At 48.1% G+C, this 27,269-nt stretch overlaps 2 protein-coding genes across 3 annotated transcripts in view; both read right to left on the reverse strand.

The window, feature by feature from the left end:
• The window catches only part of LOC144178197 (alpha-tocopherol transfer protein-like), a 365,130-nt gene that overhangs the window by 102,161 nt on the left and 235,700 nt on the right, over positions 1-27,269 (reverse strand). The gene's annotated exons all lie outside the window — the stretch shown is intronic.
• Positions 1,670-26,027, reverse strand: LOC144180265 (alpha-tocopherol transfer protein-like). Its single transcript, XM_077708641.1, has 5 exons — positions 25,563-26,027; positions 7,787-8,029; positions 6,576-6,769; positions 3,357-3,467; positions 1,670-1,922 (listed from the first exon to the last, which is right to left on the reverse strand). Exons 1-5 carry the CDS (start codon positions 25,696-25,698, stop codon positions 1,773-1,775), a joined length of 834 nt encoding a protein of 277 aa, XP_077564767.1. The 5' UTR covers positions 25,699-26,027; the 3' UTR covers positions 1,670-1,772.

The raw sequence follows: 27,269 nt of genomic DNA on the forward strand, positions 1-27,269 counted from the left end.
TACGAGTTAAAAGATTCACTCGTTGGCTCCTAATGTTCCCCTTACACTAACCACATGCCAAGAAACTTCTGGATACAATAGGAAGTAGCTTTAACCATACATCGTTCAATTGTAACTAAACAGAAGATGCAAACTGCTGCAAGTCATGTTTGTTTTTATTTTTGTGTAATTCATGTTTGCTTCCGCTTTCATGTTTCCGGTCTCTTGATTAAATACAGTGTGTTTGGAGTTGCTTATACACAGTGTTGTACATCATGCTTGTTTTTGCTTCAATGTTTCTCGTCTACTGGGTGTGTAAAGTGTACTTGGAATTGCTGTGTGAGAATGAACCAAAAAATTTCAGTCTTGTTCGTGACTTATCAACTTTGTTTCTTTTCACTTAGTCACCTCATATCTCTGACGTATTTTGTAGAACTGATTTATTTAACTGAAGCCATGTTTCATTTCACTACTTACGATTACATCTGCGTTATTTATGCATCCTGTCTGCTACGCGTTGTAACGGCTTCTGTGTCTTTGTCAAGCAGATCCAGACGCATTGGGCCAGGAAGGCGCCTAGTTGCTTATGGAAAAAATGAACTGAATTGAAGTGAAATCACGGACGCATGCCTCTTCGCCCGCGATCTCCGCTGCAGGGCCGAGACGTCTAACCGTATAGTGTTGCTAAAGCACACTTTAGGCCACCGTCCTTCCTACTACAGGACCCCCCTGTCCCCCGCAAGGACTATCCGCATATTCAGCGGGTGGTATGCGATAGCATTACGCAAGGAGTCATAAAATGTGCACCGCGGCGTCATACAACGAGAATCGCATATTTCCAAGGACCATTTATTTGGAGCGCCCAGTGTGTGCGGACCGATTGAGCCCTTCCCGTGGAGCGACTGCATCGCTATGCGCCAGCAATGTATCAATCTAGTGTACAAATAGCACTTTGAAAATAGCTGGAGCTAATAGTGTGCAAATATTCCTGAAAACTTTCCCTGCATGTGGCTATCTGTGCGGATATACTGACTTTGCAACTGTGTTGGATGAATTGTTTTCTGCAGTGGCTTTTCCCTAACTAGGGCTCTGCAGCCTTTTTAAAGCGAAGCCTTACATGGCTCGTGTTCCCTGAATTTATCCCCAGCGTGTCCAAAAACGCCTTGAGGCAAAGCTAATTTTATAGTGAATTCTCAGCATAAAATGGCTGTAAATTTTGTTTTACAAAATAAATTCCCCAAAAAAGGTTATATAACGATGGGCGCTAGAACGACACGATCATTATTCCGCGTTTCATGTACTTGTCGTGATCAGTTAATTTGCAGTGGTGTTGTGAACTTTCCAGAATTCCCATCAGCTGTCAGCGCATGGTTTCTAAGGGGGAAAACGCCTAGCCCCGACTTTGCCTGCCAAGATGAAACTCTGGTCCTTCTCAGTTTAACTAAGAATCCCAAAGCCATAGTCACTACCATTACTAAATTATGAGAATAATAAACACACATGTACATTCTCTAACCACGTATTTTATACAAACTCGCTATTTATACACGTTCACGGGGTGGGATCGCTTCCAATTGTTTTCTCCAGTCCTGTCTTCCTTATTATTTACGTAGATGCGTAATATAATTTACAAAACGCTAACGCGGAGCACAGTGGCTGTATTTTAGAATGCATCACACCGCCTGTTCGACGTTTATTGAGGTTCGCAAGAAAAGAAAAAAAGAACAGGAAACAATGTTCTTAGAGTTCTGTAAAACCGCGCCAGAGCGTGAGGCAGATTCCACGCCTCCTTGTCAGTCACACCCTGCTTTCTTGTCAGGGACGATTTTCGTCCAAAACACGTTCCAGTCCGTGTCTGGTGCGGTGCCACCGTAGTCTGCAGGAAGTGCACTCGGCGAAATGTACTTGCGAAGCCGATGGACGTCCTTCTTGTGAAACATGATCTGCAACGGTACGCGTGCACAGTTCGAAGCCGAAGCAATTGTGTCCTTATTTCCTTTGCTTTGGCTGCTCATCTACGAAAACATGTTGGCTAGCAGCATCGCGCCAATTAATTTCCTTGCGATGGAATATAGACATGACCACAGCATGGTGTGCTGCGCAAAAGTAAGCCGTCTCAAAGACACACGAAAACTATTGACATTGGGGCGAAACAGCGCCGCTTAACAAAGACACGAGAAGAAGGAACCAAACACTACTAGCGCTCTTTAATTCCTTTCCTGCCTTCTTGTGCCTTCGTTAATCCGCGCTGTTTCGCCACAATGTTGGATCACGAACTCGCCCGTCGACTGTTCATCCTTGTCGAGAAATATTCAGCTCGTTTCTTAGAAATAGGGCATTATGTTCAGGTTCCCGTAAACATCTATGTACCATCCAACTTTCAAATTTGGACAAACACGCCTTTGTGCGTCACGTCGCCTCAAAAACCTTCCGAGCTTATGAATAACTTTTTGTAGCTGAGAACATTTCCTATGATTATAAACGCCGTAGTTTAGTGTATTCTCAAAATGCAACCCTTCATTCCTTACTTCCTCACTGCAACAATAAAAAAATAGGGCTCAGTCAGGGTTTATAAGAAAATTATTGCGATCATAGAAACCGACTTATAGCACCAGGTGATGTTGCCGGATTTTGGTGCACAAACCTATCAGCCTAGCAACAACGCCAGCACTCTACCCTGCCTGCACATTTCCATGTTTTATGACTGAGAGGGAAGATACCGGGAGAAACTCAAAATCTGTGTAAAAAATACCCAAAGGAATATGGAAACTTTTCAGGGTTATTAATGTTACCTGTCTTAAATAAAAAAGAGGTCGTCAGTACTGAGCAAGCTGGACTCTCGGCGGCCATTTTCGCAGGAGATTTAATGTCACTGGCCTTCTCTGCCATCAGCTCACAAAGCGACTAAGGTACTAATACTTTTCCTGCGGGCGACGAACTTAAACACAATGCTATAGACTGAAAGACTCCAGTGACAATAACTGAACTGGAACGTTGAGTGCCCTATAGCTGGGCATGCCTCTCTACTATCTGCTGTAAATTTGTTCATTCTGCTTTGTCTTTATAGCCTATTTTCTCTTTCCCTCGTTCCGGATACGGAACTAAGCTTTAGCCAAGTTAAATTTTCCTACCTTTTTTTTACCTCCTTCCTTCCTTCAAGAGTTATAAGAGCTTGCCAGTGTGGGCATATTTTTTAAACCTATATGCAGTTCCTTCACTGGTCCGTTTTGTTTTAGGTGCGGCTGAAGCTATTTCGACTGAAGTCAATTTCGAAATGATCCCAGCTTCGAGAAATCGTGGTTATTGTACTCATTTTCAACACCCTCTTGGTACATTGGCTCGAATAGCATCTGCAGAAGGTCAAGCCTTTATCTTACCGATTTTACTGTCTCGTCTTTCATAAACGGCTTCGTCAACGCGTACAAAATGCTGAAGGTGGCTGGCTCCCGAACGACGTGGCATTCATTCGCGATGACCGGCAGACAATTCTGCGAATGGAAACACCACCATGAAAGATGTTAGATTAGGATCTCGACTAAATGGCAAACAAACTAGGCGGTTCTCAGCCTTTAATTACATCTAGTACATTATAATTCAGGGCACTTCTTAGTTTTTTTTTTTTTTTCGGCAACCAACGGTCTCATATCCGGCGCCAGCTACAGACCGGTACTTGAACCACACAGTTCTCTTTCACATTTCTCCATCACTCTTCCAACACGACTGCCGCACTTGCAACCTCCCTCTCACTACCTACCACTTGGTGCACTCGTGCCCAGACAGCCCTAAACCCCTCCCCAACCCGTCACCTGAGCAGTGGGACTCTGCGCTGAGCAGCTCGGCTCCGGAGCAACAAACTCTGGTCGACCGGGCACTGGAATCGGTGCGGGCTCGCGGCCTCCGGGACTTGGGAGGCTGGCCGCTTCCGCTCTTACTCCTTTCCCTTTAGGATAAATAAACGTCTACCTCTCTCTCCCGGGTCGTTTGCTCACAACGCCTTCAAGTGACTTGCGAACCCCGTCGAACTGAAGGCAAAACTTTTTCGTGCTTCTTTTTTTATTAAAAAAATTCAAGGCCACTTCGCCCTGCGAAGGCGATTGGCCAGCGATGTTATCAGTTGTGGCTATTTGCATGTCGTAAAGTATTGCGAACGTTCGTGCTTCAGACCATCAGGATTTTGTCACAAGCAGCTTCGCAGTTTCTACTGACGCAGGGGATGTCGGTTAAGAGCCGCGGCGTCGTGTACATTCCCACGTGTCCACCGGAGGAGGTAATGCGCGTGCGCAAGACGGAAGAGGCAACCGATGACGCACTCCGCAACTAAATACGAATGGTCTATCCATGACGCAGACAGATGCTCTTGAGTTCCGGGTCGATCCTTTCAAGCATGCATTTAGAGTACACGCGTTGCATCCATACTTATTCATGATAGCTTTACCGAAAATCTGCACCGACATTTTTCTTAGTAGTTGTGTAATGATGAATTGCCAGAATAATATTGTAGCTGTTTATGGATGTTTTGCCCTCGTATTTGAGTGTTTTCTGTTGCTTTAGACTCCGCAAAAACCCTGTGCGTTTGTAATAATTGTTTATTAGAAACGTGTATGACGTGTTTCATTTACTTTTGTAAGATGATTACCCAAACTTTATATTGTGTACTTGTTTTTTCTTCTTTTTCCCAACTATTTTTAAGGCTCTTACATAAATGTTATACCTTTTTCACTCAATGCTCTTCAATGGACCTGTAAGGTGTAATAAATAAATAAATAAATAAATAAATAAATAAATAAACAAACAATTGAACAAATTATCAGGAACTTCTTGCTTTTACGTTTTTACACTCTCCCCTCCCACTTTCGCTCTCTGTCTGCGCGTCTATCTACCTCTTCGTGTGTGCGACCTCCGTGCGCATGTATAAATGTGTAGTACCGACGGAGAAGGCGACATGTGACGTCTTCGTCCCTGCTGAAATCTCTGAAATTTCCGCCGAGACGGAGATTTTTAGACGGAGGCAGCGGCGCGTACTAACAGCAATCGTTACAAGGTACCGACCTATAGCAACCTAATGCACTTCTCCTCTGCGTGGTATAACGTTACGAAAGGTATTTTAACAGTCCACCCGTCAAGGAATAGTGCCGACACAAATCGTTGTGAGAAAAATGGCCTGAGGGAGCCATATAAAAAATGGTTGTTTAACGGACCGACGCTATAACTTGGCTATGAAGCGAGTCATATATTGGGAGCGCTCCGGATTAATTTCAACTACTGGGTATTTTTAACGTTCGCCGAAATCTCATCACACGAGCGTTTTAGTTTTTTACCCCCATCAGGCGATATTCGGGCTCGCGTTTTGCGAACTTGAGTCTGCCTCGAAAGGATGCTGGCGTCGAGTCTACCGATGCACGCACATTCTGTCCGACGTTTCGTGTTCCTTTATCAAAGCGAAGCGTTCTGTGCCTCACTTATGGTCACCGTCCTGTCACAAAAACGCACTTCAGGAAAGCCAACTTTACCCAATAGGTTTCACGAAACGATGGTGATGATAAGCGAAGGCACATCCATCGCCTGAAGAAAAAAAATTCACAGCATATCCACGGGGTGAATGATGATGAGTGGGCGAAGCTCCTGAGGGGAAATCATCGGTAAAACCGTGACTCTTCAGTGAAAGTTCGCCCACTACATCTGTGTCCGAACGTAACGTCTAGAAAGTCTCGCTTAAACCGCGCGTCGGCACCTTGGGGCTGAGCTCGCCTGATGCGTTTTGCAGACGCCTCACGAGCTCTCACTGCATCGGGGTCTGCCTGCCGATACGCGCGCTTTCTCGCCGCTTCCCGTTCTCTGACGTTTTGGAGATCCTCTTCGCGCCGCAGCCGTGCCGCTTCGCGTACGGCAGGGTCCTCGCGCCGTTGCCGTGACGCTTGGGCCTCTCGTTCTCGAACGCTGGGATCTTGGCGGCGTCGTCGCGCAGCCAGACGACACGCTTCGGCCTCCCGCTCTCGTACGGCAGGATCTTGGCGGCGGCGTCGCGCAGCTTCACGGAGCGCTTCTGCCTCGCGGGCTCGCACATCTGCAGCCTTATCCATCGGGCGACTCCGAGCGCGCGCCAACAGCGAACGGATTTTATTACAACGCTCCCCGCCATCCAAGAACTAAACTAGAGGTAGCCACGCCATCTAGTAAACAATCCAAGCGCATCTTTTCATCATATACAAGTACCGCCATCTAGTAAACAATCCAAGAACTAAACTAGAGGTAGCCACGCCATCTAGTAAACAATCCAAGAACTAAACTAGAGGTGGCTACATACATACGTCGAGGATGGACAGACCCACGCCTTAAGGAGCTTCGCCCCTAAAAAACGCTTACCGTGGCTGAAATGGAACCTGGGTTTCTCGCGTTATAAAGCCGACGTCTATCCAAGCGCGCCATTCCCGCACGAGCGAAGCAGTTTGGATTTCGGACTTTGACTCTGGTTGCATGGGAGAAAGCTTCGCGTTTTAACCGTCTTTGTCTTAAAAAGGGGGCTTTGGTTTTCTGCGGGCCGATGGTCAGGCTCCTCAGCCCATAGGCGGAGCCACCCAAACGTCGCCTATTCTCACCTGCAGGTAGTGCATGTAATCTCGGATGATCCCGAGTTCCAAAGCACGGATGTGTCCAAAGGACCAGCCTTCGAAATCGCTGATGTACGCGACGCCCTCAGTTTGAGCCGCAGGATCCCTGGATGCGTGCTCAAGGCACAGGACAAGCCCCTGCGTCACCTGGGTGTAGCTGATTTTGGAAGGCTGCCATCTCCCTGCGCGAACACGGGCTGAGTCAGCTTAACACACCGGGGAGTGCCAGAACGGGACTATGTGACAAAAGCAGCATGCACAGGTACTGATTTACAGTTGCCTGTTGTTGCATTTTGCAAGATTGAACATATAGTTGATTTTATATATGCTAATCCATGTGCGGACATGTATAAAAAGCGTGTTTTATTCAATTTAACGTAGACTCGTTCTCGTACGAAAAGAACAAGGAATCCTATTGTCTTGCCAAATAAGCCATTTCCTTTTCCTGTAGTGCCACTGACGGTGTTCTTGCACTCAGCAAGCCGAAGGATGCTTCGCAAATTTGACGGGTGCGCAGTTCCCTGCATCCCTTAAAATTACTGGCGCCCCGAATTTCAGCGTAAACTTGCAAGTCTTGGCATGAAGTGCGAGCATGTTGTCCGTTTCCGATTCCAGTGAGCTTTTCATCGATTTCATTTAAGTTTATTCTCTCTCATCTCCCCAGTGTGCTTGGGTTGCACTAACACGCTGGTCATTGGCTGCCCTAAACGCCCGCATAATCCTTGTTGAAAAAGATGAGGCCTAGCCTCCCTCGCGCCCATCATCGTCGTCGTCATCACCATCATCATCATAATCGAGCGTTTGTTCCATTAAAGACACATCAGGATGGGTCTCAGCAGCTCGTTCCTTTCTCAACAACCCTAAGGAAGGATTATAACTTGCAGCTATTTTTTTTTTTTAGAACAGCTGCTACAGTTCATTTCGTCCCTCTCCGAACGTAAAGTCATTTCGTTTTAACCTGCTCCACCCACTTTTGCATAAGCATTAGCAGCATCCGTCGTGCTCGAACCTTCCACGGTTATGCCCGAATAGTCTGTTAGGCCACGTCCCCTTCACCACCCCCTACCTGTACGCCGGCTGCCGACATGCACAAGAGAACGTACGGAGATTTTCACGCAGCGGCCGAGTTGGGTTACTGTGGCACTTGTTGTGAACAAAACGAAATCTCAAGTTTTGGCCAGCGGCCACGGTGCGCTTACCACTCCTTTGGACAACTATGGGCTTTCCTAGGAGATTCTTTTGTGGGAGCACTGTTACGATGTCTTGCGTCAATTCACGGATCCTCGCAGGGTCTCTGAGGCCTTCGAAAAGACTCGGAGATGAGGCCTGTATTGCACAGTACTTCTTGATGGTGTCCAATGAGGCATTCACGTCATACTTGCGGATCCGCAGGAAACGAAGCAGGTCGGCCGTTTCGGTTGGCGCCTTGAGCACGGGGTCGGCTGCAAAATTACGATGTGACTGCAGACACAAGTTGAATACGATGTTCTAAACGCGACGAGAATGCATCCCGTAGAAAATTTCAGGGGGGCAGCAGGGTCACACAGTTATCGCGCACCTTCAAGTTCTGACACATCGAAGGGCAGATCTAAATGACATCCTGCCGTGTTATTTTATCAAATGTCACAATAAATGTGTTGCTTCCTTACTCAGATGGTTGATGCTTTGCTGAAAGTACTTGATCCACTTGTAAGGCTCACGGGCATGAAACACTGAATGGACAGCTAGGGAAATGCACCGTAACCTTAGTTAAATAATTAAAATGTATCATCCAGATCGGTTGTGTTCGCTGGTTTCTACTTTTCTCCCTTGGCAATTTATTGTTGGCCAGTTCAATCTAGCCACCCACGCACACAGTAAAAAGAAAATGAAAACGACAGTAAAGCACCACGGGCTCATACTGAACCAGGAGAATGAAACATAAGTAGAGAGTTTTAGCTAACCGTGTTCGACGGTCCGCTCCGGCATCGGCGGCACACTCAGCGACACTGGAGCCAATGCCGTTCGCGGCCAAGCACGCCACGCATGCGAAATGGCGCTCCCGCTTGCTATCAGAGCGGAGCGGACCGTGAAAAACGGTCAGCTAAAACTCTCTAGTGTTACATCTAAACGCGGAATAGCATTTGGACATTCTAGCAGTAGACGGCGAGAAACAGTTCAATCATTGCTATTTACTCACTCCCGTTAATATGAAGTCCATGAGGACCGCAAAAACTTAGAATTAACCGAACTTCCAAATGAACTGAACGCACAATAACGCATTGCCATTAGCCCGTGTTACGAATCGGCCAACGCCACGTGTTTTCCCGCATCAGCTTCCACGTGCGAAGCCACGACGTTCGCCACACCCTTCAGGCACCCGCGTGGCGGTGAGTCACGCCTCGACATACCCGGCTCAGACGTTTCGCTATCGGCTCAGACGTTTCGCTATAGCGCGACCCCGGCACCTTTCAAGGACACTCTCTTTCCTCTCTCGGACGCCACGTGCGGCGAGGGTATGAATAACTCACGAACTGCGGAAAGAGCGTTGGGTGTTTCTGTGATGTTCGTGGCGTGTTACTCTTGGGGGCGTTTGACCTTTGTTGCTTTTGGGTATAAATAGAAGCAGCACAAACGCTGAAATTCATTCCTGTCTGAGCAGCGAATCCATGCGGTCGCTGTGCTCGAGTCCTGTATTGTAACCTCGCCCGTCGGGGCATTGTATGTTTTTTTGGCTTCGGCTCTTCTCTCGCTACGAAGTAAACAGTTACGTTATCCTACTGCTCTGGACTTCTTCACGGCTGCAACAGCGGCTGGCCGCTCGCATCATACACGCTACCCATCGTACGTTGGAGGCCACGGAACACGGATCGGGTGCCCCCGCCCGGTCGCAACACCCGCAACACTCATCCCTTCTTGATTTTGTTCAGTACCTCGGCGTCCGTCGCCCCTTTGGGTGCACGACCCAGTTTGCCTTGGTCGTTAAGACTTGTCGCGCAATTCGAAGCCTGAACCATCCGCCACGCAAAGTGCTCACACGGCGCTGTGCACAACAAAGAAGGTCGAGGAGATGACGAGATGGAGAGAGAGGCGTCCGCTGGCGCGAGTCTCAGCTGAGCTGCCGCTTTATCGACTTTGCGTGGCCTCAGTTGCGACGGCGGCGACACAGCGCAGAGCAGTGCGGCGATTTGGCGCTTAAAAATTTTGAATTTTAGGGAAAGATGACGGTCACCTGGAGATTTTTATTCGAAATAACTTCCAGTTGACCGATATATGGGCTGCATTTAGCCTCGTATTATCGAGCGACTTCTTCCATTTAATTGCACGTAAAATTGCCGAGACCAGAACATCACTTCCTATTAACCGAAAATTCCAACTAAACGACTTCGAATTGTCGAGAGCGAGAGTCGACTGTATATCTAAATACAGTCAAACCTGGATGTAACGAACCTCTATATAACGCATTTCCCGTTTTTGCGAAGTTTTTCAATTCCCCATTTCCCCCTTCATTAAGGCCAATGTGTTTGCGGTCTCTATGTAACGAAGGAGTTGCGACGGTTAACCTAGATGTAATGAATTCGCTACCCTGATGAGTCAAGGTTTCTTGCCCTTTTTCTGAAAAATCAGCTGGCGAAATGCACTAATCTAACGAATTTCACCCGCGCCGCAATCTCTAGTGCCTTTCCCCGTGTGAGTGCGCTCGTCCCTTGATATCTGTGGTATGGGTTCGTGGATGACTACTGCGGCCTGAATAAGGAAAGATCTTTTCAAGACAATCTCGCAATTTTAAATGCCGTCTCAGCCGGCGAGAAAGAAGAACGTCACTGTGCGGCACAGAGTCCCAGCTAGCATCCCTTCAACAATTTTTACTGCAGAAAAGACCATGAAGTTCGCGAAAAGGCGCCCTTTCAGCATAAGTTTGGTTCTTGAAACGCGTTAAGGCATCGAAAAATATCAGAAAGCAAAAGCGATACTTGGTTACTTTTGTGAATTCGGGGGCCGTGTAGTAGCAGCAAGCGCAAACCACGCAGTTTTTCAGTGTGAAATATATCCTTGAACAAGGGTGAGTTCAGCATCCCTGATACCTAGCATATTGGTTTCATTTCTGCTTCATTCCCGCGAGTTTTTACTCGAAACCTGCATGTAACGAAAACCTGGATGTAACGAACAAATGCGAATTTTTGTCAACTTCGTTATATCCAAGTTTACCTGTAGCAAGGGAACGCTGCTTTAAAATCTTCTTAGGTCATCTTACAAAAGCTACAGGACAATGATTGTTTACTCAATTACGTCACTAGATCCACATGCGCCGTTGCCAGTGGGGCAACGTTTTGCGCTGCTGAGTTCAGAATTGCTTAGTAAATGATGCCACAAAACACGCAGGACGGTGTACCTGTCATATTCCTGAAGTTTTTAGCTGTGTTTTATTCGCCACCTTTCTTCTTAAAGTAGTGTTGCAGCAAGAGTTTGTAGCGCTTCGTTTCGGCTGCCCCCCGGACGATGCGGACGTAGGCAATGATGTGGAATTAAGGTTCCTCCATCTTTGTTGTTGTGTTTCTAGCCTGGGTCATCCAGTAAATAAAATGGGGACGTCAGGCCGACGTGTAGCCGCGTTCGAAGCCGCATGCCCCATCGTAACCAATGGTGACGTTAGGCCGAAGCATACCTACGCTCGCACTACGGGAATTTTGGCGACAAGTTCATGGCTTCACTTTGAGCTTACACGGATCTGGGGACGGCGCGTTTCCTTTTTTTTTTTGCCAACTGAGCTAAGTAACCCGCGAGGGATGTTCACGGATTAAGACCTTCAGTAGTCCCAATGACAGCGGTTCTTTAACTGGTAAATAAGGGTCGGGAAGGTGAATCATTAACACCAGTACGAATTGCAAGCTCGACGAGGGCTTTCATCAGTCAACTGGTACAGAGAATTACTGCAGACATCGCCCTTTTTCCGTACTGTCTTTATTTGAACTACAGCTGTCAGTAGAGTTGTGATGGACGCAAAGAATGCAACTTACATTGCGATAGGAATCGAGGATCTCTTTTTTTTTTTTGTCAAGCCAATCGCATGATGATGATGATGATGATTTCTATTGGTTTCCCCTTTGTATCGGGGTGATGACATGTCATCTTACCAAAAAAGACTAATATACCTATGTTTTACACTTTTGGTTCAATACTAGCGCTGCTTAGGGCAGGCACAAAAAGCTTATTAGGCACAAAATACTTTTTTTTTTTCTGTTACAAGTGGTAACTGTCCTAGGCAATATTCCCCTCTCTGCTTTTCGTCCACCAGCATTCTAATCTTCTTTTCGTCCCCTCGACAGCCTTGAAGTTAACTTCCTCTGTGATACCTTTAAATCCTAGGGCTTCTGACAGCCCAATATTCCCTTCATGTAGATTTGGATGGATACCCTCACATTCTAGCACGATGTGCCGCATAGTTTCTGTTTCTTTTCCGCAGACCACGCATACCCCATCATTTTGTGAATACTTCCCCACAAAACTCTTAGTTCGCAGGCAACCTGCTCTAGCCTCAAAAAGCAAAGCACTGCCCTGGGAATTATCGTAGAATTTTTCCTTTCTGATGTTCATCTTCTCAGCCCTGTACATCTCTAACGACGTTTTGGCTTCCATTTTTTCCCTCCATTTATTCGTTTCAATCTGCCTTGCCTCTTTTTTGGTTACCTTGGCTGTTTTGGATTCCCCACTGTTCTTTCCGTATTTCATCGTTAGCCTTCTAGTCTTTCTTAACCACTGCGTGTCCACGCTTTTCAAGTATAGGTACCTAAAAACCTTAGCTGCCCACCTTCGTTGATCCATTGCCCTCAACCTCATCTCAAAGCATATTTTACTCTGAGCTTCTCTAACTTCAAACAACGCCCAGCCCATATCTCCCTGAACTGCTTCGTTAGTTGTTTTTCCATGCGCGCCTAAGGCCAGACGTCCTACCGTTCTCTGGTTTACTTCAAGGCGTGATAGAACGTCTGATTTTAAGCAGAGTACAGCATTCGCAAACGTGAGACCCGGAACCATTACTCCTTTCCACATTCCTCTTACTACTTCATATTTGTTATACCCCCACAGAGCTCTATGCTTCATTATAGCTGCGTTTCGCTTTCCCTTAACCTTAAGTTGCTCCTCGTGAGTACTTAAGTAGCTATCCCCTTCGTTTATCCACACTCCCAAATATTTATATTCCTTGACTCTAGGTAATTCGCCTTGCTGGATAGACACTACGTCGGTGGTAGCGTCATTGAAAACCATTATTCCTGATTTTTCTGCACCGAAATTTAACCCGAGGTCAGTGGCTTCCTGGCCGCAAATATTTATTAGCCGCTGCATATCGGTTTGGTTATCAGCTAAAAGAACAATGTCGTCTGCGTATAACATTCCCGGAATATGCTGTTGTACCACTTCGCCTTGCAGCATATGGGTTAGGCTAAACCCTACTTGACTTTCTTCCAGTTTCTTTTCTAACCCTGCCATGTAAAGCATGAACAGTATTGGGCTCAAAGGGCATCCCTGTTTCAGTCCCCGATGGATGTTGACCTGCCGGGCGCATTTCTGTCCTTCCCAAGTAAGGTGCACTCTATTGTCTTTATAGATTGCTATAAGGAACTGTACTAACTCGTCATCTAATCCCTGGAGTTTCAACATTCTCCACAGCCGTTCTCTGTTTACGTTGTCATATGCCCCTTTAATGTCCAAGAACGTAATCCATAGTGGTCTATTCTGTGCTTTCGCAATTTCAATGCATTGCGTTATCACGAACAGATTGTCATCCAGTCGCCTGTCTTGTCTAAATCCATTCTGCAGTTCCCCAAGTATTTCATTTTCTTCCATCCATGCTTGAATTTCTGATTTTATCGCCTGCATTACGAATCTATACACCCCTGACGTTACTGTGAGTGGTCTGTATGACTCAATACTGGCTTTGTCTCCTTTGCCTTTATATATTAAATTCATCCTACTTTCTAACCAGTCCTCTGGTACTTGTTTGGTTTCTATTACCTTATCTATTGCCCTCATAAACGATTCCTTACTTTTAGGTCTAAGTAGGTTTATCAGTTGCATTGGTATTCCGTCCGGGCCCACTGCTGTCTGAGGGGAAACCTTTTGCTCTGCTTTTTTCCAATCAAGGTTGCTCAAACTTATTTCTCTTTCCGCAGTCTTTTGTGGCGCTGATGTTATCGGTGCAGGTTTCCCTACCACTATTATCCTAAACTTCTCACTAATCACTCGATGAATATGCGCCAACGCGTGCTCTCCTTCTAAATGTTCCCCCTCCTCATCAATCAGGAATTTTTGATGGTTATCGTTTTTTGAGCTTAGTGATTTTACATGGTTCCAAAACTTCTTGGATGCGCTTTTGTCCTTCTTCCGTATTTCTGCCATCCATTGTTCGCTTTTCTGCTTGATCTTCGCTTGCACCATTTTCTGCACTTCTAGTTTTTTCCCACGGTAGACATCCCACTTTTCCTTCACTACCTTCGGTTCCATACTAGTTCTTTTTGCTTCTCTATGTTCTCTCGACGCCTTTCTTCGCTGGTCGATAGCCTCTTTTATTTCCTTATTCCACCAGCTTCTCGGCTTTCTCTTCCCTTTCCATCGGTTTCGTTCCTTTTCTTCATTAATCTTACCCTTTATGAACGCAATTATTTCATCGTAATCCCAATTTTTGCCTGGGTATTTATTGATTTCATCTTCCAATCTATCAGCGATGATCTTTAACTGCTCATTATTCAAATTATTTCCTCCTATTGTACCTATTTCTGCATTTGTCCGGGTTGCGCCTCCAAAGTGCAAGCTAAACCGCTTGTGGTCGCTTCCTAAGCTGTCTGTTCCATTTTCATCTATCCTCATTTCCCGCAGCCTTCCGTATACTGTCTCGGATACTAAACCGTAGTCTATGCTGGACGAGTACGCAGGTGGTTCGTACTCGCTTTTTCTTTTGCTGTCCCAAGGCTATATATAAATGGAATTTTCAATTAAACAATCCTGTCTGTGTCGCGTCCCTGACTGTGACTGCAAGGCTGAAAAGTGGATTTATTTTAATGCAACCGAACAGCAAGCTGCGTATCAAACAATGTTCCCTCGTGTCGCATTCCGTAAAAAAGGTAAAAAGATGAACTGCTAGTATTCGGTTGAACAGCAGATGAGGGGCTGAATGCAGGTGCACATATCCGCTTGACCATGCCAGTGTTCTTTTGTAGCGAGCCGTATTCTCGCCGTTTCGCTGTGCCCGGTGGCCGCACCGCGAGCTGAGCAAATTCCTACGGAACCGGCAGCGGCTAGGGAACCTAGTTATTCCCTATCCGCCGCAGCTGGCAGCGCCACTCGCCGCCCCAAAACTTAAAAGGAATAAAAATAAGAAGTAAAAATTCAAAAATTACAATGGTTTAAAGGGGTCGTGAAATGCCTTCCGCCGATGCACGGATGTACATGTAACCAAATAAAGCAATGTATTAGCAATCTCCTCCTGAAAGAATTTTGTTAAAGCGATGAGTATTAGCTGAGAAATCGTAAATCAAAAACCGCGAATTATCGTCGCGCCGTATTTCCTCCTCCTTTCAACTGTTTCTTCGCTGTTGGCCTCCCCTCCCATGATGCTCCGCTCCTCAGCGGTGACGTACTTCCGCTATTGCGCTCCCACAGACTGCCGTCTGCTACGGGCCAGCTCTTTCGGCTTTTTCATCTCTGTAGACACCATGGACACAGGCTGGAAAAGCGAACGAATGACCTGGCCGCATGTGTGCGGCCTGGCCTCGCCCTTTCGCGGTGTACGTAGCTGTAGTTGGTATCGGCGGCGAACTCGCAGCCGCGTGGGGAGAATCGTGCGCTCGTTCCCTTTGGTGCACCGCGCACTGTTTATCCAAAAAGCGCGGTCTCAGATGTGGCCCCGCTGGTGCCGGGTGTTATTTTGCGGTGGTTGTAATTCCTACTCCGGCGGCATGTGAAAAAAGACATTTTCAACCGACACAGAACCCGTGCACAAAATGCGCCGGATCGGATCGCTTTATCAGCGGCGATGAACGTGAAGGCGAAGAGCAAACCAACGCTGCACTCGATCAGCGAGAACCCGTGTTCTGACAAGCTGCACCCATGTGTTGCATTCAACACTGACGGGAAAGCGTTTGTTTGCACTTGTTTGGATAGTCGTAAAATGTCCAAACACTCCGGCACTCCGCTAGCAGATCAGCCGGCGAGACATTTCGGAAAACATTTGACAGATGGCGCCGTATGCATTAGTGTGTCGCTACGCCAAACTGATGAGACGCTCTACTAAAACTCCCATCGCGGTGTCACGTAGCGGGACGCAAAAATTTAGCGTTTAGCGTATGCAAAGGCCACAAACGCTGTACTAAAACTCTATTAGCAGCAAAATAGCGTGCGTATGTGAAACCGCTTGCGTTTACAAAGCTGCACGCCGAGCGCGTACGTTTCAAACCTAGTGACATCGTTTAAATACACTGGCAAGCACAGTGTAACGTAGTCAGATATCAACCGTATGCTCAGGCGACAAGCAAGAGCTTGTTTTATGTGGGGCGGAGATTGCGCATAAAGGCCCGTTCGCACTTGCGACGAAAGAGAGTGAGAGCGGCAGGAATTCCGTCGCTTTGTCGCGCGACGATCGTTTTTGTCGAATGGTCGGGACAAATTTTGGTTGCGCTCGCTTTCGTCGCAAGTGGGAATGGAAAGTTCTGCCGCTGCCGTCTGCTACGCAGCTCGGAGGTAACCGCGCGATCTGCTCGGGCCGGATGAACGCGCACACTCCCGCACGGCAGCGCCCCAAGCGGCAGACGGCCGCGTACATCGCTCCCGGCGCCCGCCTGGAGCCAGCCCTCGGCACACTAGCCAGTATATTTCAGGCACTATAATGGAGGAAAGATTTTTTGCTTCCGATGAACCTAGTTCTTTGCCCCTGTGTTTTTAAATACGTGAAGTGGTTAGCACGTCGTCCTCACGCAGCTCTGTATCGTCGTAGCATCGCTGATTGTCCGAACGAAGCTTGCAGCTAAGCCAATGCAGCGACCGAAGCTGTGTGTGTGTGTGTGTGCATCTCCTCCTGTGTGTTGTGGACGCGTTCGTTTCGCGATGAAATGCGACATTGTACTTCTGCGGGTGGATAGTGCTTCCCATGGTCTGGATTATCTTTCTCGAACGACGTACCACTCAACCTCGCATGGGGTATGTGCAGTGTGCCTGGCTAAAAGCCTTCTCGCTTGCGCGCCAGAGTTGTGACTTGCTGCTCGTCCCCGCAAACCGGGTGTGAGGTGAGTGCCGAATTTACGACGGGCAGGAGGAGGCAACTCATCGTCTGTCAATCGCGGTTCAGACTTGCAACGCATGTTGTGACGTTGCGTTGGTTCGAAACGCATCTCTGGATTGTTTTGAAGTTGAATAAAATGTACGCGTCAAACCCGGGCATTCGGCTCAGGGCGTTCTCTGCGATTGCACCAAAGAAGTGTCACGGGACTTTCTTTATGGTACGTACTCACGTAAGATAAAATCCACGTCGTGTTATGGCCGTGTTGCATTCAATACAAACGGTTAAGCGTTTGTTTACTCTTGTTTCGTTTGTCGTAAAATGTCAAAGCACTCCGGCACTCCGCTGGCAGATCAGCCGGCGAGCCGACGCTGAGCAGACGACTCATCTCTTTGCCGGAAGTGCGTGAAAAATCCGCCCAATAGCAGGATGTCTACCTCATGACGAACATCTGGGAATCAATGATGTAGACATGTGAAGATGGCGGCGTCCAAAAACACGCAGGGAAGGGTGAGAAAAGGGCGACAAACTTTGCAACAAACGTGTGAGCTTTCCGGAGCACGTAAAAGAGTAATACTTGGCACAGGTGACGTTGGCGACCCAATCTAGCGATTGCGCTAGTTCATTTAGTGTGCTCAAAATGCCTTTCAGGGCCCCTTTAAAACATATTAAAATAAAAATAAAAGGAAGTAAAGAAATCGTATATACAGAAGGGGCGGCTCGGTGGGATTCGTCGTCAGACATGGAAAGTGAGTCGGAGAGGCTGAAAGAAGCCAGGCTTCATCGTCGGAACGGAACCAACAGGAGGCAGCGAGCCGAGGAGACGGAGCAAGAACGAGCCGCACGCCTCGAAAAGTGTCGTAACCGTACAGAGAAGCAAGCTAAACAATGCCATTAAGCGTACCTCTCGCTACGCACACCCAGGCCTAACTGAGTTAAGCCACAGCCAATTTTTAGTTCCGCTGCAGCATGGGCGTTGGCTAGATTTTGTCTTGAGAGGGGCAAACCCGTTGCATGGCTGGGGGAGAAAGCGAGTGCGGGGGCGAGGGCGCAAGTGCCCCTCTACTCTCCCCCCCTCCCCTTCCGACGCCCATGTGCAGCAGGGTTGTCACAAAAAGGAAACTGATTTTAATTACAGTCCATTCGTGCTTGCAAGAGGCGACGCATGTTAAATACCAGGAAAAGTGCGACATCCGTTTTGTGAAAGGACTGACCTGCGCCAATTAACATCCCCCATGGCACATCATGGCCGTACAAGAAATAGGGATTGCATCAAATGCGGATATTTTTCGTTGCCAGGAGAAGCGAGTATTTCTCCCCTGAAGCAATTGAGGCTTTCCTTACTTTTGTCTCTGGCGCTAGCAGCCTGCGAAACTCCCCCAGAGCATAAGCTACTATCCCAGTAGTAACTAAACGTCAGATCATGTTTAACATTATTTCTAGTGGGTTCCTCAGAGCACCTAATCACGCCATTTAGACTCGTCTGCAGCAACACCCACAGCCACACGCGCTTCGTTTCGGCTCCCGCTTCTCGCTTCGCCACCCCACCTGATTTCGCCACCAATCGAACCAGTACGATGCACGGATTCTCCTGATACCACTTTCGTTGTGATCCACCCAACAAGCGAGTCACCCTGTCTATTGCAAAATTCACGACCGCCTACGGAGGGCTAACTCTAACGCCACAGCGAGGAACAGCATCGGCCACGCCTCGCGCCGCAGCTGCCTTCAGCTGCCGGCTGCATCCCACGTGCGGAGCTCGTGACATCTAAACCATGGATTGCGGCGACGAGGAACGTGCAGCGCTCACAGCGCACAGCGAGCATTCTTCTCTACCGGCAAACCCTTGAATACAAGTTATCAGCAAGCGATCGCAACGCAATGCCTCCAAACAACTGAAGACGGACCACTACGCAAGCGTCAAGACTTCCTACTCCGCGTATACCGGCCGACCAGTTCGTCGCAGTAATACGACCGACCGGCAACGTATGCGTCAAAAACTGGGCCACATCTGAAATCACCAACAGCCTTGTCCCCACCACCGGCTTCGGTCGCGCAGAATTCATGCGCCAGGTAACTATCATAAATCAAGACACGACAAACTTGGTAGTAATCGGATCCAAGAACATCGATCTTATCGACCGCATATCCCGAATCACGGACTTGACCATCCTCTCCACCACATACCAAGTTCGTGCCTACATGAAGCCTCCCCCGGGCACCTCGCGAGACGTTATAAATGGCGTCTCGGAGGAAATTGACCTGCCGACTCTACATGAACTCCTCGCCCCCAATGAACCCTACCTGGTCCACGCCCGCTTTATGGGACAGACGAGGTCGGTTCTACTAACATTTGACGGCTATCGTGTCCCATACTACGTCAAACTCGGATGTGAGCAAGTCAGGTGCCATCCTTATCGCCGGATGACGCAAGTCTGTACCAACTGTGGAGACACTGGCCACCGAAGAGATGTGTGCCCCTCACCCCCTCAGACCATCTGTGGACAATGTGCAACTGTGGACCCCTCTGCTACCCACCATTGTGTACCGAAATGCAAACTATGCGACGGTCCCCATCCAACTGCTAACAAGGACTGTCCACAACGTTCCCGCCCCCCCCCCCCCCATCAGACCCCCGACTCGCACTTCTGATCAGACTTCCACAAAAAACTCGCCCACTTCGACTCTGCCACTGGACAAGGACAACTTCCCGGCTCTACCCAAGACCAACCAGCCAGCGCCCCACCACCAGGTGAGCTGGTCAGCTTTTCTTGCCTCCTCTTCCACTGCTCCACCCTTTCCCCCCCCCCCCCATGACAACCCCTCCCCTCCCACCAACCGCCAATCACAGTCAACACAACTGACACTCGAATATGTCTACGCACAGCACATGGAACTCCTGCAGCGGCACAACCGCCTTGCCGAACAGGTTTCTGCCCTCGAAACACACCTCGTGACTGAGATTGACCTCAAGTTAAAGGCCGCGGTGACCACACTTACCAACATCATACACCAAGCAGTAGCCCCTATACATGCCACATTATCCGTACCCAACGAAGAACAAGAATCCATGGATGCACAGCCTGTTCCGCACCAACAACCCGAGTCCTCTCCTGCCACACCGATCATCAAAAAAGCAAAGCTCGTATTTCCACCCTCACACAGAATCCAACAAACACACACTTCCCAGGACACTAGGACAACACCTGGACCATGAAGACACAACCCACCGTCCCGCTGCACATCCTTCAATGGAATTGCCGATCTTTCACTAGCAAGAAACATCAACTAGATCTCTTCCTGGAATTTGATCCTGCAGACGTAGTCGCCCTTCAAGAAACGAATGTCCCGCAACCTAAACTGATTGGCTACCAAACGTTCACAACTGACCCGTACCACCGGACGGCTACTTTTGTACAAGCACATCTCCCGGTGTTAACTCACATCATTGCCTCTGATACCCCCAACACGTTTGTAGAAATCCTGCCGACAACAACTAATTCAACATCACTCTTCATTATCAACATGTATAGCCCACCTACCCACCAACTCAACGATGTCAACACCCTCATCCAAAAAGCTATTACAGTAGCAAGAGACACCCCCTTCGTATTACTTGGTGACTTCAACGCTCCACATATGGGATGGGGATACCACCGAAACTCCAAGAAAGGCACGCGCCTACAGAAAGCCATCCACGATCATAGACTTTGTCTCCAAAACGACCTTACTCAACCTACCCGCATCGGAAATAGCGTAACGCGTGACACTATTCCGGACCTCACCCTTACGAAGAACTGCCCGCTAATACAGTGGACGTGCCAAGCCGATCGCTTAGGCAGTGATCATGCCATTATCTCCATCAGACTAACTTACCAAACTAATCCACTACGAATCGGGCAAGCTCGAATCACCGACTGGCAAAAATTCTGCGAAGATAACGCCCCTCTCCCTTCCCCGCAAGACAATCTCGTCGCATGGATTGATGCACTCGAACAACGGCTGCGGAAGCACACGACAATGATATCATTGACGACGGAACACCCTGTAGCAGACCCACATCTCCTCCACATTTGGGAAGCCAGACAGAGTCTTACTAGGCGGTGGCGTAAACAAAAGCACAATAAACGCTTAAAGCAACGTTTTGCTGTCTGAAACCAACAAGCCCAAGATTACTCCAAAATTTTACAGAAACAAAACTGGGCATCTTTCTGCAACCAGCTTCAAGGTACGCTAAGCACGAAGAAAACATGGCACATACTGCGCTCTCTCATCGACAAAGAACAGACGCGCACCGTTACTTCAAACCAGATTCACCGCCTAGTAGAAACCTCAGACTTATCACCTGAGGAACTCCTTCAATCAGTTCGACGGAAGTTCTTTGGCCACGAATCCCAATACCCACCATCAAATGATTCCAAGCGATATACTGGAAATTACAATGCAGAGCTAGACTCCCCTTTCACCATGGAAGAACTCCATCAGGTGTTACAAATGTTAAAACGCAACAGTACCCCTGGAAACGATCGAATAACTAACCGACTACTCCGCAATCTCGACGACGAAACCATACAAGCCCTTCTTGACCTTTTCGATCAACATTGGGAAACCGGAACTCTACCTGAACAGTGGAAAAGATCGGATATCATCCTGATACCGAAACCCCACAAATCCATAGGACTCAACAATCTCCGACCTATCTCTCTTACGTCTTGTGTTGGCAAAATTTTTGAGCACTTGGTTCATATACGTCTAACCACGCATCTTAAAACAACCGGACAGTATCCCAACACCATGTTTGGCTTTCGTACTGGACTATCCACTCAAGACGTGCTGCTACAACTCAAAGAGCAAGTAATCCAAACCATTAGCCGCAGCCATCCCAAAATGATCATGACTCTCGATATCCAGGGGACATTCGATAACGTTTACCATTCTGCAATTCTGGACAATCTTGCCACTACACACTGTGGCCATCGAACCTTCAACTCCACAACCGAACGGCCACACTTCGACTCGGCCCGCACTCGACCCCCCTTTTTAACATGCCTGCGCGCGGCACACCCCAAGGCTCCGTCATTTCACCCCTCCTCTTTAATATTGCTTTACTTCATCTACCCGTTGAGCTCGACCACATCCCGGACCTTCACCATGCTTTCTATGCCGACGACATCACGTTGTGGACAACTCAAGGGTCAGTCGGAGCCCAACAAGACACCCTATATACAGCAAGCCATAAACACCATCAATACGTATCTCATACCACGAGGGCTTCGCTGTCAAGCCGAGAAGTCTGCAGTGCTGATGCAGACTTCTGCAGTGCAGTCTGCAGAAGTCTGCACTGCAGAAGTCGCTCGCGCACACGAGGTAGACCTCCTGAACCCCCAATGAATCCTAATCTGAAAATCCAAAACACTTCTATCCCCCAAGTGCCTACTCTACGTATTCTCGGCGTTCCTTTTGCAGGTATGTTTGTTTCCTGCACTTGGGGGTGGTAGCCAGCGCCACTCGGACTACTCGGGGTGAAGGGGACCTTCTTTTTAATACCCCGTCCGAGTGGTCCGAGTGGCGCTGGCTACCACCCCCAAGTGCAGGAAACAAACATACCTTAACATAAATACCCGAGAAAGTGCTGGGGAAACAGCCCCGCCGGTAGCGTAGTGGTTATCGCACCAGACCGGTATTCTGGAGGTCGTGGGTTCGGATCCCACCTGGCGGGCATTTTTTCACCACTTTCTTTTCGACTCAAAAAATTCTTCATCTCTTTCTATGACCCACCACAACATCCCCTTTGCTTTCCGAGGCTTTCTTAATTGCCAACCCTTATTTTCTGTCTTATTTCACGGAGCCCCTCATTTCCCATTTTCTGATTCGCTACATGCTTAGCGAGGGCCTCTGTTCTGGCAGTCTTGGTGCCAAAGGGAGCTTAAGAGGGTTCAACGCTGGTCGACCACTCTCGACATGTCGTAGACACTCGAGTCACGGCCCGGGGGTTAAAAAGAAGGTCCCCTTCACCCCGAGTAGTCCGAGTGGCGCTGGCTACCACCCCCAAGTGCAGGTAACAAAAATACCTTGACATAAATACCCGAGAAAGTGCTGGGGAAACAGCCCCGCCGGTAGCGTAGTGGTTATCGCACCATACCGGTATTCTGGAGGTCGTGGGTTCGGATCCTACCTGGCGGGCATTTTTTCACCGCTTTCTTTTTGACTCAAAAAATTCTTCATCTCTTTTTATGACCCACCACAACCTCCCCTTTGCTTTCCGAGGTTTTCTTAACTGCCAACCCTTATTTTCTGTCTTCTAGAAGTCTTATGTAGGTTTCCTCTATTCCCTGGTCTTTAGTGCATCTAAAACGGTTACGGTCAGTACGGAATAAAACGCTTTCTCGTAATCTATGAATGCCATGTAAGGGGTTTTAGTGTACTTTGCGGATTTTTCTACCCCTTGATTGACGACTTGGATGTGATCCATGGTTGAGTACCCCTTACTAAACCCAGCCTGCTCTCTAGGTTGTTGGAAATCAGGCTGTCACCTTTGCGGCTAACTATAACTTTGATAAGCAGCTTGCAAACAACTGAGAGTAGGCTTATGTGTCTGTAATTTTTAAGGTCCTTGGGATCTCCCTTCGTATGAATCGGAATTATGTTGGCGTTTTTTTCACGCTATGGGCCCTTTTTGTGTCTTCAAGTATTCTGAAAATAGCATAGCAAGCTTTTCCAGTACAATATCTCCTCCCTCCTTCAAAAGATCTACGGTTATGCCATGGTCACCTGCAGCTTTTCTCATTTTCATGCATTTGAGAGCCTTTTTAACTCCCTCTTTAGTTTGGGCATCGCACGTTAAGCTCGTACTCTCAGTTATTTCCCCTCGTCTAACGTCGCTGGTAAACAGCCTGGTGTAGTTGTATGCAAGCTGTTTACCAAAGTAATTTACCCACCCGATCTCATCTTAAACAATTCTGGAACGTGATTCTTCTTATATATGATGATCCATCACCACCGAACCGCATGGCATACCTCAAATCGCCGAGGCAAGTTTCTGGCCTTCAGATTGAGCATTTTCGTAGACTTTCAATACCACGGCTGACAATGAACAAAAGCTGTGGATACAATACGGGGTTATATCGAGTGCACCATGACTGCAGAAAAATAAGCGAGGACATTTATGCTTCTAGGCATCATACACTATTGTGCTCTTTAGCAGTACTTTGGGGTCAGCGATTCTTCATGCTTTCTTATGACACCCCCTAACTGCTCTTTCCGCAGTCATTTTGTCCCGCCTAATCGCCTCTTGGCGTCGCAGTGCGCACATGCCGATAGCCAGGCTTTGTTCGAGCGTAGTCGGCAAGAAACAATACCAAGAGGCGGGTGTACAGGTTTCCGTTGACACTAAGCAAGAATAATACCACATTAGAGCCACCTCAGTTGATTTGGTTGGTGGGGTTTCTTTTCGGGGAATGCGCGTGCGCTGTGCAGATGTGATATGCGACGGAATCACTGGGTCTGCAATGATGGGAGTTGGGCATCTGTGTTCAAGAGAACGACAAACAACGGAGATGCAGCTTCTTCGGCTCACCCCTTTTCTGTCTCCTCCTGCCCCTTTCACCTCCCTCGGCAGTCTGAGAGGCGATTTGATAAATGTACGCGACCTTATGAGCATGTTATGGCTGCGCAGATATTCTCTTCTCTTCCACTGGTTCATACGCTTTCTCGTGAAGTTCCGTTGCAAAACACTGAACTACGTGTCTTATAAAGATACATTCTATAGTAAAGTCAATGTACGTGCATACAAGCAGCTGTCGTAAATATTTTGGAGTTCACATCGACAGTGGCTGGAGCTGGTGCACGGCTCAGTATGGGCTCTGCTCGTGTGAAGTAGCATTAAGTGAATGAAGAATTCTGAATGGATGAACTAGAGCGGACTTTTCTAGCTCACTCTAGCTCCGCGGTTACCGGCGTCTGGGAAAGGGTGAGAGGAAATTTAGTTCTTGCTTTCCTTCCGTGGCCCGGCGCGATGAAAAGCGCGGCGCGCAGACAGCTCCATATCACGGCACATCGCTGCAGATGGCGCACCGGTTGCTCCAGGTTGAGATTGGTGACCGCGCCGTTTCGCGAGATTTCAGGGAACGGGGATAATGACGAAAAGAGATATGGTGTCACAGCCGGATATGGCAGGTCGGTGCGTAGCTTGCAAAATACAAATAATTATTCATAGTGGTTATTTGAAGTCAGGCAGTTGGTGACATTGTCCACTTCCGCGCCATCCACCACCATGCTCGAAATTTTAATTGATTGATTCTGGGTTTAACGCGCCGACGCAACGCAGGCGATGAGGCGCGCCGTCGTGGAGCTTTGGATAAATTTTGACCACCTGGGGATCTTTACGTGCGCCAAAATCTCGTGCACACGGACGTTCTTGCTTTTCGCCTCCATCAAAAAAGTGGCCGCCGCGGCCGAGAATCAAACCCGCGTCTTCTGCTCGAAATTTTAGGACGGGGGTGTCTTTTAGTGCTCATTCTCGCCAAGAGTGCTGAGCACTTCCTGTGGCGGGTTAGCACATCACCAAACCTATTAGAATAAGGCAAAATATAATAAATTAATAGCCAAAATGCACGACAACATCAATGAAGAATATCCCCACCAAAATACGATGCCATACAACAGAAACTTACAAGCATTTTGATTCAAATACCAATTAGCTAAAAAAATAGCTATTCGCGCATTACCTTCGAGGAGTCCTCTTAGCTCGGTAAGGGCCTCGTTGGATGCACTGTCCAGGTGAACTTGCTCGATCCGCGGTTCTCGATCATTTTCCACGCCGTCCTTGCCCGTCGCGTCGCAGCGAAGCGCCCCGACATCCATCGCATTCACAGCGCAACAAGCCCAGTTCGCTTTCACTTCCACAAAGCGGAGCTCTTATCAATGCACGCTACTAGCCGCGTACAGTCCGCACAGAGACCGCCAGCTTCCTGGCCAGATTGCGGGACAAAGGTTGGCTCAATTGATCGCGATGAACCGGCGCAGCTGTACGCAGGTACAAGTGCAGCCTGTAAAAGCAGCCTGCACGGCGGCTCCGTCTAATAGAAGAAAAAATGGAGCAGAAAATGGGGGCGTGGCAGCGCTGAACATGACGAGCGCGCAATGGTTTCACGTAGCCGACCCCGAACGGCCCTATAGCATTTCTGTCGCCTTCTCGCGTTGCTGTGCGCGCGGGGCAGTCGTTGGCTATGACGGCACTTCCGACAACTTATCGCCGGCGCTAGAATGCAGCTGTTGCGTAAGCTCTCGCGTGACCGGCCGCCTCGATATTTGTGTTTAGCAGCGATTCCGTTAAGTTTCAGCCCGCTCTGCGAGCTACAATATGGTGTGCGCGTTAGGGTGTAGCCGGCTGACTATTTACAGTATAAGCTTACAGCTGTTAGTGAGGTCTAAATAGACTGCGCATGGCGAATGAGAACGCTTTCAGCTTTCACGAAGGTATTGGAGATGACTATTTCCGAAAAGCACACTGTGTGCACCACTGATAGAGAGATTGGCTGATTGATTCAATATTTTATTGGAGCAAGGAGGGCGTGTGCCGTACGGTGGGGGGGAGAGGGATGGAAGGAAGGGTATTACTAATCGAGGTCCGTATTCAAAAAGGGGATTCTTGTTATGGGGGCCTGAACGTCTTCACCGGGGTCGGCCCCAGTTAGACTACTCGCGGCAATTGTTCGTAATAAAGATGCGTCTAATCCAGTATGTGCTTCATGTTGTAGGGTGTCGGGATTAATGTTTGTTAGGCTATCTGGGTGATCTTTGGCAAAGTGTGAGCACGTCCACACTAGGTAGTGGAGGTCTGATTTGGCGTCAGTGTTGCAGTAGGGGCATCGTGGGTGCGTGTTGGGGCATCTTGTCCATTTCTGGGTAATGTGAGGAGTGTAGGCGGCATCTGCGCATAGCTTGTGGATGAAGACTTCCTCGGATCTGCTGCAGGAGGCAATGTTGGCAAGATACCCAGTGGGTGTAACCTATTGGTAACGTTGCCTTTTACTTTTTCTTTCGATAAAAAACTTTATTTGGAAAATCATGGATAGGTAATGGCTGCGCTGACGGCAGGACCGGTCTTTAAAAAAGCGATACCTGTGGAGAAAAGCGCGAAAATGAATCACACTAAAAAATTAATAGAACACCGAATGATCTCAGGATCCGCAGGCGCGAAGCCATGATATTGATTCTGTTCGGCTTTTCGTATCATCCCCTTTGTGAACTCATCCCCGGTAACTGCACAAGGCGTTCCTATTAGGTTCAAAAGAGTCAAGAACTGGGGCAGTTGGTACAGATTCATTGTGGCGCGAAATAAACCAGGACAAAAAAAAAAGAAGACACGTGTCGTCACCTTCTTCAGCGCTCGTGTTGTTGTCTTCTTCATTGTCCTGGTTTATATGGGCTGT

This window comes from Haemaphysalis longicornis, unplaced genomic scaffold (assembly GCF_048455015.1).
Source record: "Haemaphysalis longicornis isolate Haplotype H1 unplaced genomic scaffold, Haemaphysalis longicornis Haplotype H1 scaffold_4, whole genome shotgun sequence".
Classification (NCBI taxonomy): Eukaryota; Metazoa; Arthropoda; class Arachnida; order Ixodida; family Ixodidae; genus Haemaphysalis; species Haemaphysalis longicornis.